General features: G+C 39.0%; 1 protein-coding gene across 1 annotated transcript in view; it reads right to left on the reverse strand.

Annotated features, from left to right (window-relative positions):
• Positions 1–18,312, reverse strand: part of CAT (catalase) — a 39,704-nt gene that overhangs the window by 18,392 nt on the left and 3,000 nt on the right. The window contains exons 2-8 of the mRNA XM_090262770.1: positions 10,125–10,296; positions 8,984–9,094; positions 7,702–7,832; positions 7,138–7,242; positions 3,914–4,039; positions 773–964; positions 160–312 (exon numbers count right to left, since the gene is read on the reverse strand). Coding sequence (XP_090118896.1) covers positions 160–312; positions 773–964; positions 3,914–4,039; positions 7,138–7,242; positions 7,702–7,832; positions 8,984–9,094; positions 10,125–10,296 — 990 coding nt within the window. The remainder of the gene's footprint in view (positions 1–159; positions 313–772; positions 965–3,913; positions 4,040–7,137; positions 7,243–7,701; positions 7,833–8,983; positions 9,095–10,124; positions 10,297–18,312) is intronic.

Here is an 18,312-nt window from a genome sequence, read left to right on the forward strand (position 1 = left end):
TAAACTAAGGAAGCAGATTAATTAAAGTTTAAGTGATGTTCTAGTTCATTCTTCATACAAATTACACAGTGTGTGTTTGAGTGTGTGTGTGTTTGTGCATGCACACGTGCACACTTGCATGCACTCCTGCCTCAGTACCCCTCCATCCAGCAGGCTTACCTGAAGCATTTTGTCAGGGCTGGGACCAATGCCAGGTGGCATGTTGCTCGGGTCAAAGGCCAACTGTTCAACCTCAGCAAAGTAATTAACTGGATTCCGATTTAAGACCAGTTTACCAACTGGGATAAGAGGGTAATCCTTGTGAGGCCAAACCTAAAAATAATGTGATATTCAAAATCACCAGACAACCAAGTGAAGGAAACTAGAGTACCCACAAAAATGCCAGCTTTCAAATATAATGACAATAAGTAAAAATAATAATGTTTAAGCCAAAAATGATAAGAATTTAAGATAAGTGCATTGGTTAAACCTTTTACAACAGTAAACAGTAAAAACTGGCACTTGTCCTGGGCAAAAGTACAACGGCTTTTCAAAATTTGTTCGCTGCGAATAACACTATGTCAAGCCACCTAGGTGCACTCAATAAACTTCTCCCACAGGAGCCAGGACTGAGAGGCTGGTGAGCACCCACTCACAGGCCAGGAGACTCTCAAGTGGCCCCACTGCATTTAGTACATGACTTCCCTACCACAATGAATGCTTGCCTGGATATTTGTTAAAATGAGGTACAAAGACACTTGAAAAAAGGAAACCAATTAGGTTGCTGACTTACCTTGGTGACATCAAACGGATTAAATGGAAGAGTTTCTGCCTGACTAAACGTCATGACCTGGATGTAGAAAGTCCAGGAGGGATAGTTGCCGGTGGCAATGGCATTAAAAAGATCCCGGAGGCCATAGTCAGGGTCTTCCTGGGAAAGTCTTGCTGCATCTTCAACAGAAAGGTTTCTGATGCCCTGGTCAGTCTACGGAATGAAAGAGAAAAGTTCAAACTGAAATTTACTGGCACAGTTAGCAAACGCTAATTAGTAATTCATTGCAGGATTATGAATAACACTACTACTCTAAAATTGGATTTTCCTTCTAACAATAATCCCACTATTCAAATCTGACACAAATATGAATTTATCAAGAAGAAATTCTACTTAATTATCCGGATTCTTTTAAATGTCTAGGGAATCCATCTATACAATTCATATTTAAAATTAGTCCTATCTTTCTGTTTTCATATTCTATATTATTTAAAGTTTCAAAATTGCTGACATATAGTTTATTTTCAATTTTTCCCCCATATAAAGAATGCTGTATTGATGTCTTTAGACAAGCCAACAAAATTTATGGCATAAAATTCATCATTGTAATGATTTTAAACTGTCCAATTCAGTGTGTTTTTTGAGTATATATATCTCAAAGTGGAACTGCTGGATCAAATGGTAATTCTACATTTAATTTCTTAAGGAACTTCAAAACTGTTTTCCAGATGTTTATTATTTGAATTTTTATACTCATGTTACTTTTAAAGTCAGAAAAAAAATCAAGACATATTTTTCAAATGAGCAGATAATTAATAAAATTAAAGAACTTTCCTTTTCTGTTTGAAGCAATTTTTAAATTTTATTTTATAAAAGTTCAAATCAGTTACTAAGATTGTGCTCAGCTAGTATCCCTCTACCCCCACACTCTTTGTTTTTGTAAAAAAAAATTATAGAATCATAGCGCACAGAGCTGAAAAGAACTCCATGCAGCACAGCTACTCTGAAACAGTTCTCTGACTCTGAGCAGATAACATTTGTATTCTTACTTTCCAAACAAGCTACTGAGACCCAAGGAAGTCAGGTCACTTTCAAAAGCACTTCTATTATCTTACCACACCAATCTTGAATAAATTTCCCACCCATAGCTTAGTCTGAAAGATCCCCATCAAGCCACGCTCCATAGGAAGACTTCCTTAGCAAAGTCAGTTCTGAAAGGCTGGTCCATTACACCCGCAGAAATCCCAACTCACTCTAGCCAGCAGCAGGATTTGAACCCTTCTTACTATTAGACCAGAAATAAAGCCAGGATTAAAAAATGGAGGTCACCATCTGCAGATCACCCAGAGGTAATATATTAAATTGTACAATAATATTGCAATACCTTTATGATTTTAATTAAATCCCTTGGACTTAGAAAATAGTCTAGATCAGAATAATCCAGGCTGCTGAATCTATGCAGATCTCAGGCTATCTCAGGGCCCCCTGCTGAATAGACCCATAAGCAATCCAATCTTTCCAGGACCCCGAACAGCTGTCATTATTACCCCGGTTTTACAGAGACAAAACTGGAGCTCAGAGAACTTCTCATTATGTGCCCAGGTCAGAGTTATCTAGAAGGAAGATCTGAGTTCAGACGGGTCTAACTGCAGAGCCACCACCTAGGCTCGCCATCCCAGATACGGTCATTTAGCTCTGCTGTAACACTGCTCTGTTTGGCAACTACAAGCCAACGGGCCAATTACAGGCCAACGTGTTCCTTACCAAAGATTACAGATCCAAGTCCTCAGTACAATGAGGGGTGACAGTTTTCCTGTTTGATATACCTACATGAGTTGTTCAGATAAATATTAAGACAGGACAGGAGAAAACAGGTCTACATTGCCATGAGCCCACTTCTGTCTCTTCTTATTTTAGCAGTAGTATTTGGAAATAAGTTCTTAGGCAGCCAGAGGTTCTCTTGGAGTATTGCTTATTCTGACAAATGCCAAGACCATACTAAGAGAGAGCCCTTTAAGACATTTTAAGTCCTGACTGGCATGGCTCAATGGGGTAGGTGTCATCCAGCAAACCAAAAGGTCATCTGTTCGATTCCCGGTCAGGGCACATGACTGGTTTGTGGGCCAAGTCCCAGGTTGGGGGTGTGCAAGAGGCAACCAATCGAAGTTTCTCTCACGCATGGATGTTTCTCTCCCTCTCTTTCTCCCTCCCTTCCCCTCACTCTAAAAATAAATAAATAAAATCTTTAAAAAAAGAAAATACTTTCATTAAAAGTTCCCCAAAAGCTTCCCCAAAGGTAACTAACTTGATCTGATTATACAAAAGTAAACTAAAAAATAGAATTTTTGTTTTCTGAGATTTGTAATTGATTTTACTTAATTTCCTTGGTCATAATCTACCCTCAATAAATGCTAAATAAATGGGTGAGCGAATTAAATTTTAGAAGAAATGTTTTTGGAAAGATAGCACCAGATTTTGAAAGTAATGGTGAGATAGGTATTACCAACAGAATGCCCCAATTCTCCCTTAGTCCTCTCGTGGACCCCAAAAGATATCTGTGGTCAGAACAATGACTCACAGCTGGGAAAGAAAAGCATAATACTTCACTGTTTTCTAAGGCGTGACTCTAAACTCCAACAAAGAACTCTAGAAAGCTAGGCTAAACCAGGTAGAAATCTCCTTTGGTCTAGCCTATAGGCCTGTATTTACTCCTTATATTTGAGCCCAAATCAAAACTTTTGATCTTCCCTCTCCAGGGAGAAAAGAATTTCAATGTGCACCTGCCAACACCAGAAACATTAAACCAGAAAGCCAGCACAAAAGGAACATATTACCAAATAAGTATGGCGGAGTTCCCAGGGTCCAAAAGAAGAAGGCTTGACTACAGGCAGCAGCTAGGTGGTTTTACCCTATCGCCAAATGAAAAGACCAAAAAGAGACTACACACAGTTCTTCTATTTGGGCATCATCAACAGGTGGTAGATAACAAAACGCTCACGGTACTTACTAATCAAACAGATCAATACTTGTCAACCTTGGGGCGGAAGTAAACAAAAGGTTGGAGAGGCCTTGATCTTTCTGATCTTTGCCCAATCCTCAGGAGAAGTAAGGAAATGAGGGTGGTGGGAGCCTTTTACCCTTCACCCCAAAGGCAACAGGTACCTTATAATGGAATTTGCAATAAACTGCCTCTTCATTCATATTAACAAGTTTGAAAGTATGCGATCCATATCCATTCATGTGCCTGTGTCCATCTGGAATCCCCCGATCACTGAACAAGAAGGAAACCTAAGGAATAGAAAAAATAAAGCCTAAAATTTTTCAGTTTAAATCAAAACATCCTAGATTTTTAAGATATCCCTATATTTCCAGAAAGCCCCTAGTATGGAACACACTAGTCCAGTACCCACAGGAAGGGTTGCCATTATCATTTATTTTATTAAATTATATTTTATTGGTTATGCTATTACACCCCCTACTCCCTCAGGCAATTCCCCCCCCACTGTTCATGTTCATGAGTGATGTGTGTAAGTTCTTTACTCCATTTCCTACACTGTATTTTATATCCCCATGGCTATTCTGTAACTACCTACTTGTAATTCTTAATCCCCTCACCTCTTTACCCATTCCCCCACACTCCCCTCCCCTCTGGCAACCTTCAAAACACTCTCTGTATCCATGATTCTGTCTCTGTTCTCCTCATTTGCTTAGTTAATTTTTTAGATTCAATAATTGGTAGACACATTTTTTGCCATTTTATTGTTCATAGCTTTTATCATCTTCTTTTTCTTAAATATGCCCCTTCAACATTTCATATAACAATGGTTTGGTGATTATGAACTCCTTTAGTTTTTTCTTGTCCAGGAAGCTCCTTATCAGCCCTTCCATTCTAAGTGATCATTTTGCTGGGTAGAGCAGTCTTGGCTGTAGGACCCTACTTTTCATGACTTTGAATATTTCTTGCCAATCCGTTCTAGCCTGCAAAGTTTCTTTTGAGAAATCTGCTGATAGTCTTACAGGTACTCCTTTATAGGTAACTCTCTGCTTTTCTCTTGCTGCTTTTAAGATTCTGTCTTTATCTTTAACCTTTGAGATTTTAAGTATGATATGTCTTGGAGTGGGCTTCTTTGCATCCATCTGTTTGGGACTCCCTGTTCTTCTTGGATTTGCATGTCTATTTCTTTCACCAAATTAGGAAAATTTTTCTTTCATTCTTTTTTAAAATAGCTTTCCAATTTCTTGCTCCTCTTCTCCTTCTGGCACCCCTATGATGCAAATGTTGGAGCTCCTGAAGTTGTCCCAGAGGCTATTTATATTATCCTCAATTTTTGGATTCTTTTTTCTTCTTATTATTCGGATTGGTTGTTTTTTGCTTCCTTATGTTCTATATCATTGATTTGATTCTCAGCTTCATTCACTCTACTGCTCTTTCCCTATAAATTGTTCTTTATTTCAATTAGTGTATCCTTCATTTCTGACTAGATCTTTTTTATGCCGTTGAGGTCCTCACTAAGTTCCTTGAGCATCCTTGTAACCAGTGTTTTGAACTCTGCATCTGAAAGATTGCTTATCTCCATTTCACTTAGCTCTTTTTCTGGAGTTTTGGTCTGTTCTTTCATTTGGGCCATGTTTCTTTGTCTCCTCATCTTGGCAGCCTCCCTGTGTTTGTTCCTATGTATTAAGTAGAGCTGCTTTGACTCTCTGTCTTGGTAGTGTGGCCTAATGTAGCAGGTGTCTTGTAGGGACCAGTGGCACAGCCGCCTCTAGCACCCAAACTGGATACTCAAGGTGTGCCCTTCATGTGCGCTGAGTACACCTTCCTCTTGTATTGAGTCTTGGTTGCTGTTGGCAGATCAAGGGGAGAAATTTACCCAGGCCAGTCAGCTGCAAAGACTGGCTATGACCACTTACCACCAACCCCCTCCTTAAGTGGAAGGTCAGCTGTGCAGGGGCAGGATGGTCATGCTCCCACGTGGTCTGTGGCTGTCCACTGGGTACACTGGCCCTGGGATTTCCTGGGTGGTGCAGGCGAAGGTCAACCCCCACCTGTGTTTTGCCTGGGGCCACCCTGCCTGAGCTATAAAGCAATCTGAGATGGCTGCTACTTGTGCTGCACTTGGAGATTCCCAGGCAAAGCTAAGCTGTGACTCTAGGCTGGCTGTTGCTAGTGCTGGGCCTGGGACTCACTGAGTCCAGCTGTTGCTTGCTTGAGAGGATTAGAAAGTTGTGAAGCATGAGCCAAGACCAGCTATTCAGATGGAAAAGCAGCTTGGGTGGGCCTGTAAATTGGGTGGGGCAGAGTCTCTAGGGATCTCCAAGGTGAGTCAGACAGTGTTAGCCAGGTTGGTGGAGTCTGAGATATGGCACCAGCTTGCCAGCTCCGTAGGGGGAGGATTTAGAAAAGAGACAAAAACCTCAGCTCACCTTGATGCCAGACACTTCAGTTTCTCCCTGTGTACCACTGGTGTCATTCAAGCTGCTACCCTGGTGCTGGAGCTCAAGAGGGAGTAAGTCTGAGTAGGTGGGTCCATGTGTGGGTTCTTTAAGAGGAACTGCTTGGGGCTCCAGAAGTTTCTTCCACCAACTTGATCCCCACTGGTTTTTGCAGCCAGAGTTGTAGGGACATATCTTACTGGTACTGGAACTCTGAGCTGGGGGACCTGGTGTGGGGCTTAGACTCCTTGGTCCCGAGATATCCCTCCCGAATTTTTATCCATCACTCGTTGGTGAGGGACCAGCCCATTCCATGTCTGCACCCCTCCTCCCAGTCTGAATGGATGTGGTTTCTTTAATTCCATAGTTGTCAGACTTGCATTCAACTCAATTTCTGACGGTTCTGTGTGATAGTTGTTCTACATTTTAGTTGTAATTCTGATGTGGTTATGCAAAGAGGCAAGCCATGTCTGCCTACCCCACCATCTTGACTAGAAGTCCCCCATTATTATCATTTGTTTTTTAAAAAAGAAGAATTTTAAAGCAGAATGACAGATAAATCATTAACTTCATGGCTCAAAATTCTATAAAGAAAAGCTAAAATGCATCTGATAACTAGCCTAACTTGTTATTCGAAATTCATTTTAATAGTAAATTTGTTCAATACTACTTTCCCCTCATTTCCCTAATATTTATACTAGAGACTTTAATCCTTAATACTGCTAAATATCAATTGATAATGTTTCTAGCGTCCCTTAAGGTCTGTGAATGGGGGAAAATTAATAAAAATGGTCACTATAAAATTCTCCAAGATCAATAAATCTGAGGAAGTATCCCAAAAAGAAAGTCAGAAACCAATTTAAATAAAATAGTCAAAACTGGAGAAATACATAATGAGTCCTAATTATAGTTTCATCCCACGTGACAACTTAAGGAATAAGAAGGGTTCCCACCTGATGCAGAGACTCAGGACGAAGGCTCCAGAAGTCCCAGACCATGTCTGGGTCCTTCAGATGTGTCTGAGGGTTTCTCTTTTGGCTGTGGATGAAGGATGGAAACTAAAGGGAAAATAAGAGAAAAAACCCAAAACTAAGTTTACAAGAATTATGGTATCTTATATAGTGTCTATTGCTAGGTTTATGGATTATAATTCTGAACATTAACAAGAATTTTAAACTGCCAAACCCTAAAGTGAAATTTACCATCTACTCATTTCTAGAACAAAGTGAGTGTTTTTACTAATCTTCCATGCTCTGCAAGGAAAACTGGACTATTCCCGTTAAGTCAGTGAATCCTAAAACGCCAAATCTAAGACCTATGGTAATTGTAGTAATTTGATTATATTTAAAAAATATTAAATACAGAAAAAATGTGTTTTAAAAGGTAATCCAGTTGACCCAAATTCTTTTCTTTCTGCCTTTCCCAGGACTTCCCCACAAATGCCAGTCTATGCAAAGTACTTAAAATCAATTTAAATCAACAAGTATTTGTAGAGTGCAACATTCTTTAGCACCTACCAATATGGCATCCCTGATGAAGAAAATAGGGGTGTTATTCCCCACAAGGTCCCAATTACCGTCCTCTGTGTAAAATTTCACTGCAAACCCACGAGGGTCACGAACTGTGTCAGCTGAGCCCGATTCTCCAGCTAGAAGATTCAAATGGAAAAAATTAGGCATAAGCGAGAGTATTTTGCATCTAAGAAGCCTAAAGCCATGAAGAAATATTGGTATCTAGCCTTTCTAATCCATTTCCTAGAAGTAAATTAGGTATTTAAGTGCCTAGGTTATTATTTCTACCACCCACAAGCTAAGTTGACCTACAAATTAAAAAATAATAATAATTGAGTAATAAGAGAGCACAGGCACATCTCGTTTTATTGTGCTTCGCTTTATTGCACTTTCCATCACAGATGCTTTGTTCTGAAGACAGACATTCACCAGCAGAAAGGTTATGACTGGCTTTATTGCGGTAACTGCTTTATTGGGGTGGTCCAGAGCTGAAACCACAATATCCTGAGATATGCCTGTTTATGTAATAACAGCTGAAAAGATTATCAATTTAACATAATGAGAAAGCTTTGCTCAAACAGGAAATTAAAATTTAAATTAAAATAAGGGAAGAGAATAATTATGAAGATTAAGGTAGGGAACGAAGAGAATAAAAGAGTTATCAAAAGTATGAGGATGATATTAAGAAAATGAGTTAAAATATAGGTTCTCATTCTTAACTTCATTTATCTTTGATTTCCAAAGGATTTTTAAAATGCACAGACATAGATTGAAACAAAACAGAATCACAGTATTGTAGTGTGTTAAGATGTAGCATGATAAGTAATTCTTACTAGCTCTGTTACATGAGAAAAAAATCACATAACTTCTTTGAAATAGAAATAATCCCACTTTGTAAAATAACTCTACAGATTAGATTATAGCTAATGTCTGTAAAACATGGATGGCATAGAGCTAATTCTCAAAGAAGGGCAGCTGTTATCATGGTTATTGAATAAGAGCACCAACTCCACCTTCTGTTTGAGCCAACCGCGTGTAGGAAAGTTCTTTCTAAACGCCACAGAATTGCAGAGGGGGCCTCTGTATAAGTGTGATTTCCTAAGACCTCAACAAACGGAGTTATCAGTAACTTCCTACAAGTTTCAAAATATTTTTTCTACTATAAAACCTGGCTACAATTTGGAGAAGTGCTTGTTTTCTGTTTTCTAATAAGGTTTTCTTGAAATTGAGTTATAAATGCCCCCAACTAAGGTACAGGAATGCGACTCATGCAAAACAACCAACTTACCAACAGTGGAGAACCGAACTGCAATGGGAGTCCTCTTTCCAATATGCTCAAACACCTTTGCCTTGGAGTATTTGGTAATGTCGTGCGTGACCTCAAAGTAGCCAAAAGCACCTAATGAGAAAGACAGACACATCTTCATCATGAGACCATCCCTCAGACTATCAAACCCTCAGCAGGCATCTGGCTGACAAGAGAAACTGATGGTTTAGCCCTGGCCTTCTGGGAGCTTCCAGTACAATGGGGAAAAGGGAGATGTTCAAACACAAGATGATGAGAGTAAAACTCAAAGGCCTATTATCATTCAGTGCTAAACTCAGCGCTACACAGCTGGAGCCAAGAGGAGGAGGACTGGAGCTGGCAATAACCAGTCAAGGTCATCCCAAGGCCACAGGGCCTGAGACAGCCTGAAGTAGAGGTAGGACTTGGGGGAGAAAGAACACGGAGAGAAGAAAACTCAGGGAAAGAAAGAATAAACACTTAGGAAGATTGCGAAACAACAAACTGAACAACATATCAAAGTCACCATGGAGAATCCATGCAAAAAAAAAGTGGAGAAGGTAGAAGAGGAAATAAAGAAATTAGGAAGTCCTAACTGGTACTCCATGGAAGCAGCTAAGAGAAAAACCTTTTCTTCCTTTCTATCAAGTTTTCTTTTTCCTATTGAGTTTTTAGCTTTCTTTTAAACACTACCTCCATCTTTTGTTTCTCTAATATAAGCAAGATACAAGCTTTATAGAAGTTTTGAACCCCCCCAAAAAATCACCACAAAACCACTACCCTAACACAACTATGCTCCGCTCATCCCATTATTTACTCAGTTACTCACCACCTAAATCTAGTTAGTTACAGTACGTCAGTGTCAGTATATCCATATTTTTTCTTCACTAAACTGAATAATGAAAGAAAAGGAAGATTACTTTTATTTTCAATAAAATAAAGTATTTTATATATAATGTTCAACCCAGGTAAATAAGCAGCATTTAATTACTAATTCTTATTTAGATGGACTTTTTTTTTTCCCCTTTCTCCCAGGAATGGAGTTTTGGCACTTCTATTAAAGGAGCTCCAACACTTTGAAAAATAATTTTTAACCCAGGTCTTATGAAACAAGCCTTTTATAACACAAGGACATAGCTCTCACCTGCTCCTTTAGCATGCACGACTCTCTCAGGAATTCTCTCCCGGTCAAAGTGAGCCATTTCATCAGTGAAAACCACATCCTGAACAAGAAGGGGCCCCCGGGGCCCTGCTGTCATAATATTAAGTTTGTCTCCTATTGGATTACCGGCCCCAGTGGTGAGGACATCAGGTTTCTACATGAACATGGAAGGAAAAGAGTGCAGGAGAGTCAGTACAAACAAACAAACAAAAACTACATTAATTTATACATCATTTTTGCAATTTTCATACTTTCTACTTAAAATCTGTTTAGATTTCTTGCATCCAAGGTATTAAAAGATATGTCATTGTCTTAAATTTATAGTCATGGCTCAGAAGTCCTTGGTAAGTTTCAGCACCAATCTGCTAGGAAATCTGCTCTGAAGAGCAGAAAGGTAAATCACCTGCAACCTGCTCAGCTCCTGCTCTATATACAGCCATACAGCCACGGGCTCCACACCCCCAGATAGGGATCCCCAAAAAGGGATGATATGTGCTTAACACTGAATGTCCAAACTAACAGTGAGAGGATGGTGTCTCCAGAAGCTATACTAGTTAGTGTTCCATTCAGAACCCACAAATGCTTTGTGACTATAAGAGATGTTAAAGTGGGTCCATCCAGTTCATTTCTCTCAAGCAATGCATACCAGCTATTTACAACATCAATGGCTTTTATTATCACTGAAAATAAACTGTTAGTGGTAAGATGGATAATAGTATTGATTTCCTAAAGATGTCAAATGCCTCTGAAATAGGATAGGTTATTTTACCGTAATAAAGCATTAGTTTTAATCCACTCAATTTTCCAATTTCAGTTACTTCAGAAGCCTCTCAGCTTATGAATGATGGCCATTCTCTAGGATGGGAGCAGCGTTTTTTAAGCCCCCTATGATCCTGGGCAACTCTTAGCTTCATCTTGCTCCATCGTCACACACTACTTTTGACCCAGACAACTGCCTCTCCAATGTCTCCCCCCTCACTGGGAAAACAGGGGAGATGTGTGGAGAACCACGTCTGTCCTGGGAAGACAACTCAAAAACGTCTACTGATGGAAGTCAATGGTACCAAATTCACATACCCAAAAAAAGCATTCTGCTCAGAATTTCCACAACCTAGAGTAGAGTATATAATAACTTATACTCTCAGTGCTGAATATTAAAATAAAGTTAATACCTGCCTCTTCTCTAGAAGGAAAAATAGGGGAAAGTCACTTAAAAAACTATAAAAGTACCATGAGCTCTTTGGGAAGATTCACTGAATAAAAGAGATCTGAGAATCAGAAAAACTAATAAAGAAGGCTCTCTCGCACACTAATAAAATCCCCTTAACCACCAGCATTGAAATAAATGGGAAGAGGTCAACATGGCATCATGGAGAAATCCTGAGTTCTGGCTTCACAGAACCAACTTCCAGCACTGCCACATACCAGGTGTACAGCTACTAACAAGTTACTTATTATTTCTGAGTTGCCATTTTTCATCTGCAGAACGGACCAAAACTGAATACCTCCCAGAGTATGTATAATGCAGGCCACACACTTAGGCACATATATGCTACCACGGTACTGGCTGTGAGAAACTGACCTGATAGCAGAAGCAAAGCATTTTAGGTTTTTTTTTTTTTTAGAGACCATGACAGAGGTATAGGACCCATCCAGATTCTCTCAACCTACCCCTTACCCATTCAGCAGCAAACCCTTCCAAACGGTACAAAAGTTTAAGGATCAACAGTTAACACCAATCACAACCGGCTCTTTTGAAAGTACATATATGCTAATACACGTGACACTGTATACTTTTGTTTAAAATTTAAAGTAGAAAATGAATCACAAAAAGGAGTGAATTGCATAATTTCACTTTTAATTTAAATCTAAACCTTAATTTTTCAACTTGGGCTCCCACTGGAATCAGCTGGGGAGCTTTCTGAAGCACACTGACGCCTGGGTCATCGCCCTAGAGTTTAGTGACATCATTGGTCTGGGTGATACCTGGGAATAGGAATTTTTTTCACTTCCTAGGTGATTCCTAAATGAAACCAGGAGTAAAAGCCACTAACCTAACACTTCTGGATGATCTACAATTAAAATAATAACAGTCTGAGCAAACTACATCTGTCAACTTTATATGTGCTCTTTTCAACATATAAACAAGGCACTAAACAAACCTAAAAATACATAAATAAAAGGAACATTCCAATAAAAGAGACAAGTAGGAGAGAGGATACCAAGAAGCTCAGTAAAAGGAAAGAGGACAGAGTGTCATTTACATCCCTGCCTCCCGAATGCTGGGAAGAAGCTGCCATTAAGAAAGAAATGAGACCACATCAAATGTCCCCTTCTCATGACCAGGTCAAGGTGATAAGGTCAATAATAAAAACCACGTCTAAAAGAGACAGATGCAGACTAGTTTGATGAATGAATAAATCAATCCATCAGTCAACTAAAAAAGTCGGTGGTCTTGCCTGATGGCACTGAGTCGTGGAAGCTCAGAGTGGGAATGCTGGAACTTTGCCACCCCCGGGCCTCCCTCCCGCCAATGCTGGAATCACCTCCCTAACACCAATCCTGTTACGAAATAAAATGTGGGTTTGTAAGTTACAGATGGAGCACTCAACATCTCTTCTAATTCCCTGCTCTAATAGATCAGTTGTCCTAATTTTTAGAAGCTTCTTTACATGAGCTAATGTACATGCGATTTGCCTTCAGAATAAGTGGGGCAGGGAAAGCTTCCACAGAGCCGGCAACACGGAAGGGAGGCCAGTGGGCAAAGACTAGAAAGGAAAAGAAACCAGACTTCAGCGAATGTTCCGGGCAACGTCAGGTAAGAAGTACTGAACTAAAGATAAGAGAGCATTTATCAGAAGGTGAGGAGTTATTTTCGTTGCGATGAAGAATTAATGCAATGAACCTTTGCTAACTATAATAAAATGAGGGGTAAGGCCGGGAAGTGGACTATGGAAAGCAAATTTTTAAAAATCATTTCTGAAAAAGGTACAAGGCTTTAGAGAAGCTTCTAGAAGATAACAATATTCCAGTGTGAGCAGAGGTATTGCCTCATAATGCCCTCAGATCTCAGCAGTATCTATACTATGGAGCAGTAAAAAATGGACACCTTGGGGTTAAGGGCTCTTCCAAACAGAACCCAAGACAAAAGGAGTGAAAAGTAGTTATTTAATGAATCTGCTTACCTCGCAGGAAGCTATATTCCAACAACATCTCCAAAAATACTACAAAACAGGCAATCGAATTATCTCCTTAGTTCCTGTTTCCACTCTCTAGGAAGATTTAAGAGTCAAGAAGAAAGGATACCTTAAGATTTAGACTAAATTCACTCAACAACATTCAAAAAATGTTTATTGAGTACCTACTATGTGTTAGATGCTGGGGATTAAAGCAGCAAACATCAAAATTCCTGCCTTCATGGAGCTTATATTCTATTAAGAATGTTAAGTATTATATTATTTATAGTAGCAAAAGCCTAGAAATAGCTTTAATGTTCAAAAATAAGGAAACAATTAATTACTGATGGCACATCCATAAGATGAAATATTATGCCATCATTAATATTTTTACCCACAGAAAACCTTTAATAATAACAAAATTATTATTACATTTAGGTGCTATAATTATGTCATTTTAATTTTCTTTAGATTTCTATTTTCTTCCTTAAAATAAATTTTAAATCAGAAAGTCCTTTTCTATATCTAATTAAATATCAGAAGTTTTTCAAATTATTTATATTTTATATTGACTTGTATAAGGCAATGTGATTAACACTCATGTAATAAACTGATAAAATTCCTAGAAATATTTTTAATGAATATACTATATCACTACAAGTGTCGACTACTAACAACTTTTCTAATTACTTTCTAAAAATTCCCTAAACTATGCTTAGTTATCACTTGCCTAGATAACTGAAATTTTATTTGAAGATATATACTACATCTTCACTTTAAAATGACTTTATATAAAACAAAGAAACAAAAAATACATATATACATATATAAGTACAGACATATATATACACATATGTGTGTGTGTGTGTGTGTATATATATAATCATTTTTAAGGGAGAAGTCCCTAATAAGACTCCTCCACTCTCTTACTTCAAAGAAATAATTACAACTCAGAGGGAAAATTCTTCAAGAGTACAGGCTCTTAAACAAATGTAAAGTACCACATTTCATCAATAATAACATATCCAATTTTTTAATAATTTTAAATTTTTAATTAACAGTTGACATACATTATTGTATTGTATTAGTGATAGCTTCACATTCTTCGATATCAATATAGAATATATCTGGTATTTTCTAGCAAATGACTGCCTAACACTCTACATTTATTCAACAAAGATTCATAAAGTACCCACAATGTGTACATCCATGTACAGAAAACCAAACACTATACTGGCCCCCCCAAAAATGCGGTGGGAGCACAGAGTGGCAGTCTCCAGGCCTCAGCCCAAACCCTGGGAGGGAAGGGACATGCCAACCTAGCAGTTTGGGAGAAGCACCCAGGCCTGCACTGGCGGCATCACCCCTCCCACCCAGGCTTCCTGCTCCCCTGGGGGGTTAACCGGCGGGGGGGGGGTGGGGGGGGCAGCATGGTAATCTCCAGAACTGCTTATCTCCAGAAAACCTTCTTGGCCAAAACTCTAAACCACCTTGTCCAATCAAGCCTCTGCCAGTAATAAAGATAATATTTTGATCTCCACCCATTCCACTGACTTCTTGTTTATCTCTCATCTTGAGCATGGGATATATGTGTGAGAAGTTCTATTTATTGGACACACTCACACCCCAAAACAACAACAATAATAGCTTGTCATGCAGGCATTTTTCTACGCTCTTTACTCAAGTTATCACATTTAATTCACCCCTCTGAAGTAAGTACTATTATTATCCCCAATATACAGAAAAGGAAACTGAGGCACTGGGAGATTATACAACTTGCTCAAGGTCACCAACCTAGAAAGGGGAAGAATCAGAATGTGGACCCAAACAGGCAGGCTCAAAAACCCTAACTCTTAACCACACTAAACCCCCTCTTAAAACAACACAGCTAACATACCCTGCTGCCTTACCTCTTGAAAATATTCTATGGGATGGGGGGCCGTTGTATATTGCAATACATAGATGAGTTCCCACAACAATTCTTCAAGTTAAAAATTTTCATCCCATTTTAAATATGGGGAAAACAAATTGGGGGGCCGGGGGCTGGCGGTGAAGTAATCTGCCCAAGTGGTCAAGTCACACTTTGAATCCTATTTGGCTGTAAAGCCTGGCCCTTTACTGATTCACTAGACTAAATGAAACCTCTATAAACTGTTTATAACTGCTGTAAGAAAATTAGACACTTAAGAGATATATCAACGAGGACACTGGGTGAAGCTTATTCAGATCTGGGTTTGAACAAAGTGTTAAAAAAGAAACAGAGAGGCAGTATCAGGGGTCTCCATGACCACCGCCAGGCATGGGGATCCCCTAGGAGTACTCATACTCAGGCTGCCGTTTATCACAGCCTTTGATACAAAGCAAAATCAGCAAGGAGAAAAGGCACGTGGAGTGAGTCCAGAGGAAATCAGCACGAGCTTCCAAGAGTCCTCTCCCAGTGGAGTGACACAAGACACACTTAATTCCCCCAAGCAACAAGCTGTGGCAACATCTGTGAAATTCTGGCTGGCTGGGAAGCCCGTTAAAAACCCAGTGCCCAGGCTTTGCATTGGCAAATGATCATGAAGGCAACTTCTGACTCCCAGGAGCAGAAGGTCCGCACAAACTGCCTTTGTTTGCACAGACAGCTTAGGCACAGCAAGCCTTTCCTATCGTTCGGGTGGCAGGAACCCTTTCAAAATCGAAGTTCCAGAGCCAGCCAAGGGACCCCCACCCCCATGTAAATACAGCAGTCTCCGCTTATCCACGGTTTCAGGTACCACCAATCAACTGCAGTCTGAAAATATCAAATGGAAAATTCCAGACATTTTGAAAGAGACCACATTCACATAAGTTTTATTACGGTATACTGTTACAATTGTTATTATTAGTTATTGTTGTAAATCTCATATTGTGCCTAATTTAGGAATTAAACTTTATCATAGGTTTGTATGTATTAAAGAAAAAGAGTGCATATATGTATAAATAAAAAATGGGCTTTGGTACTATCTGAGGTTTCAGGCATCCACTGTGGGTCTTAAAACATTTGCCCTGAGGATAAGGGAGGACTGCTATAGTTGTTCATATTTTTTTTCCTGTACTTGGTGGGTGGCCAACAAGAAGTGATCAAAACATTGCTAGTGGTTTTCAATAATTAGCAAATGTTTAGAATAATCTTATGAAAAACAAAATCTTCAAAATGCATAGAATAATAGCTTTATGAAAGAGGTTTTCTCTGTCTTGAAACTGTCTTTATTAAATAAGCCTGGCAGTGCTGAGAACTGGCATGGTCCTTCAATTTAAAAAAAAAAAAAAAAGTAGGCAATGAGAAAGATTCAAAAAATAAAAGATAATTGATACACAAATGTAAAAGATTCCTTTACTCTTTGTAACAGAAATTAAGTAGTCACAATACTCAGAAAGAAAACACAGAACAAAAAATGAAGAGAAAATAAGATAAATATTTGCTTGTTTTATATTTTTGCACTAAGCCTCTCTTTTCTTACCTAGAGAAAAGTATGGCGTGGTCTAAATGTTGGCAAACAAAAACAGAAGCTTAGAAATTTTTACTGCATTACTCATAATGTACTGTCTGTCTCTCTCCCCCACCCCCAACACTATGACCCAGCAATTTCATTCCTAGGTAGTTCCCAAGAGAAATGAAACCACATGTGCACAGGGCATTAAATTATCAATCACCCCTTCTCCATCCCAAATGTTTGCAGTGTTACATCATGCAGTTATCAAGTTACCTGAAAAAAATACATAAACCCTCACAGGCACTGTCTTATGACTCACTGACAGGAAGGATGAGCTAAAACCCAACCTCTCTTTCCAGGTAAAAATGGAGCTGTTAAAAAAGGTAAGGTTTTAAATATTCAAAGCCTCCAATTTTTAAGGGAAGAGCCCACTGCATTTTAAGCAGTGAACAACCAAGTTCCCATTTAAGTTCCATCTGGGAATTCCTGAAGAATCGCTTCCCTCTCCTCACTGTACTTTGAAAGAAAGAGAAATAAAAATCCTTAAGAATATCCAAGTCATATCTATGAACATATTGATTCAATGTTCACTTATTAAAGTTAACTAAACTCCCAGATCACTTGTCAGCAACAAAATATGACTGCAAGGAGAGACACCCAATAAATTGCTTTCACATTGGCTGACACCCTGATTGCAAAGGAGAATACACCCAGCTTGGCATTCTGCATCGGGGTCCTGAAGGAGGAGGACACAACAGGGTGCTGTCTGATAGTAGTTCCAAAACTGAAAGCTTGCACAGTTCAGTAAAAGTAAAAACAACTTGGGGAGTGAGAGAGAGAATACTGATACAGAGCTGCCCACCTATCTAAAAGCATTTGCCAAGCAAGGAGAGGTTTTTAAAACATACCATCCATTACGTCAAAATTTTTTAACACAAAGAATATCTTAACGTCAGAAAGTAAGAAGGATATAGGATATAACCTTTAAAAAGAGATTATGTATTTTTGCCTTTCATTACTTCATAAGAAAATGGTTGGATAGATTTTCACCTAACATGGAATGTATGGCTTGGATAATGCAGCAGGGTCAGCTACCTGGACACAAGGATAGACTACATTTCCCAGCTTCCCTCATGGTTAGGTGTGGCCATGTGACAGCCATGGAATGAGAGAAATGACCTACACCACTTCCAGTCTGGGCCCTATACCTCCCATACACACTCCTCCATGCTCTTAACCTTCTGTGGTTAGACAGTGATGGCCACGGCAACCTTCACAGTCACATGTTTACAAAGGGGGAGCCTCCTTCAGCCTGAAGCCTTCAATAATGATGGGCAGCAGGGTTACACTCCCCTCTTTAACCTCAAACCACTTTGGCTCATCATGGAAGAGAGAAATAAATTTCTAATATATTTACACCATTACACATTTTGAGATCTATTATCACAGCACATAGCCCACACATGATTTAACTTTCCAAAAAAATCCTATTTTTAAAAAACAAAATATTTGAACAGACACTTCCAAAAACCATAT

The sequence above is a fragment of the Furipterus horrens genome, unplaced genomic scaffold (genome assembly GCF_987537825.1).
Source record: "Furipterus horrens unplaced genomic scaffold, mFurHor1.1.pri manual_scaffold_2, whole genome shotgun sequence".
Classification (NCBI taxonomy): domain Eukaryota; kingdom Metazoa; phylum Chordata; class Mammalia; order Chiroptera; family Furipteridae; genus Furipterus; species Furipterus horrens.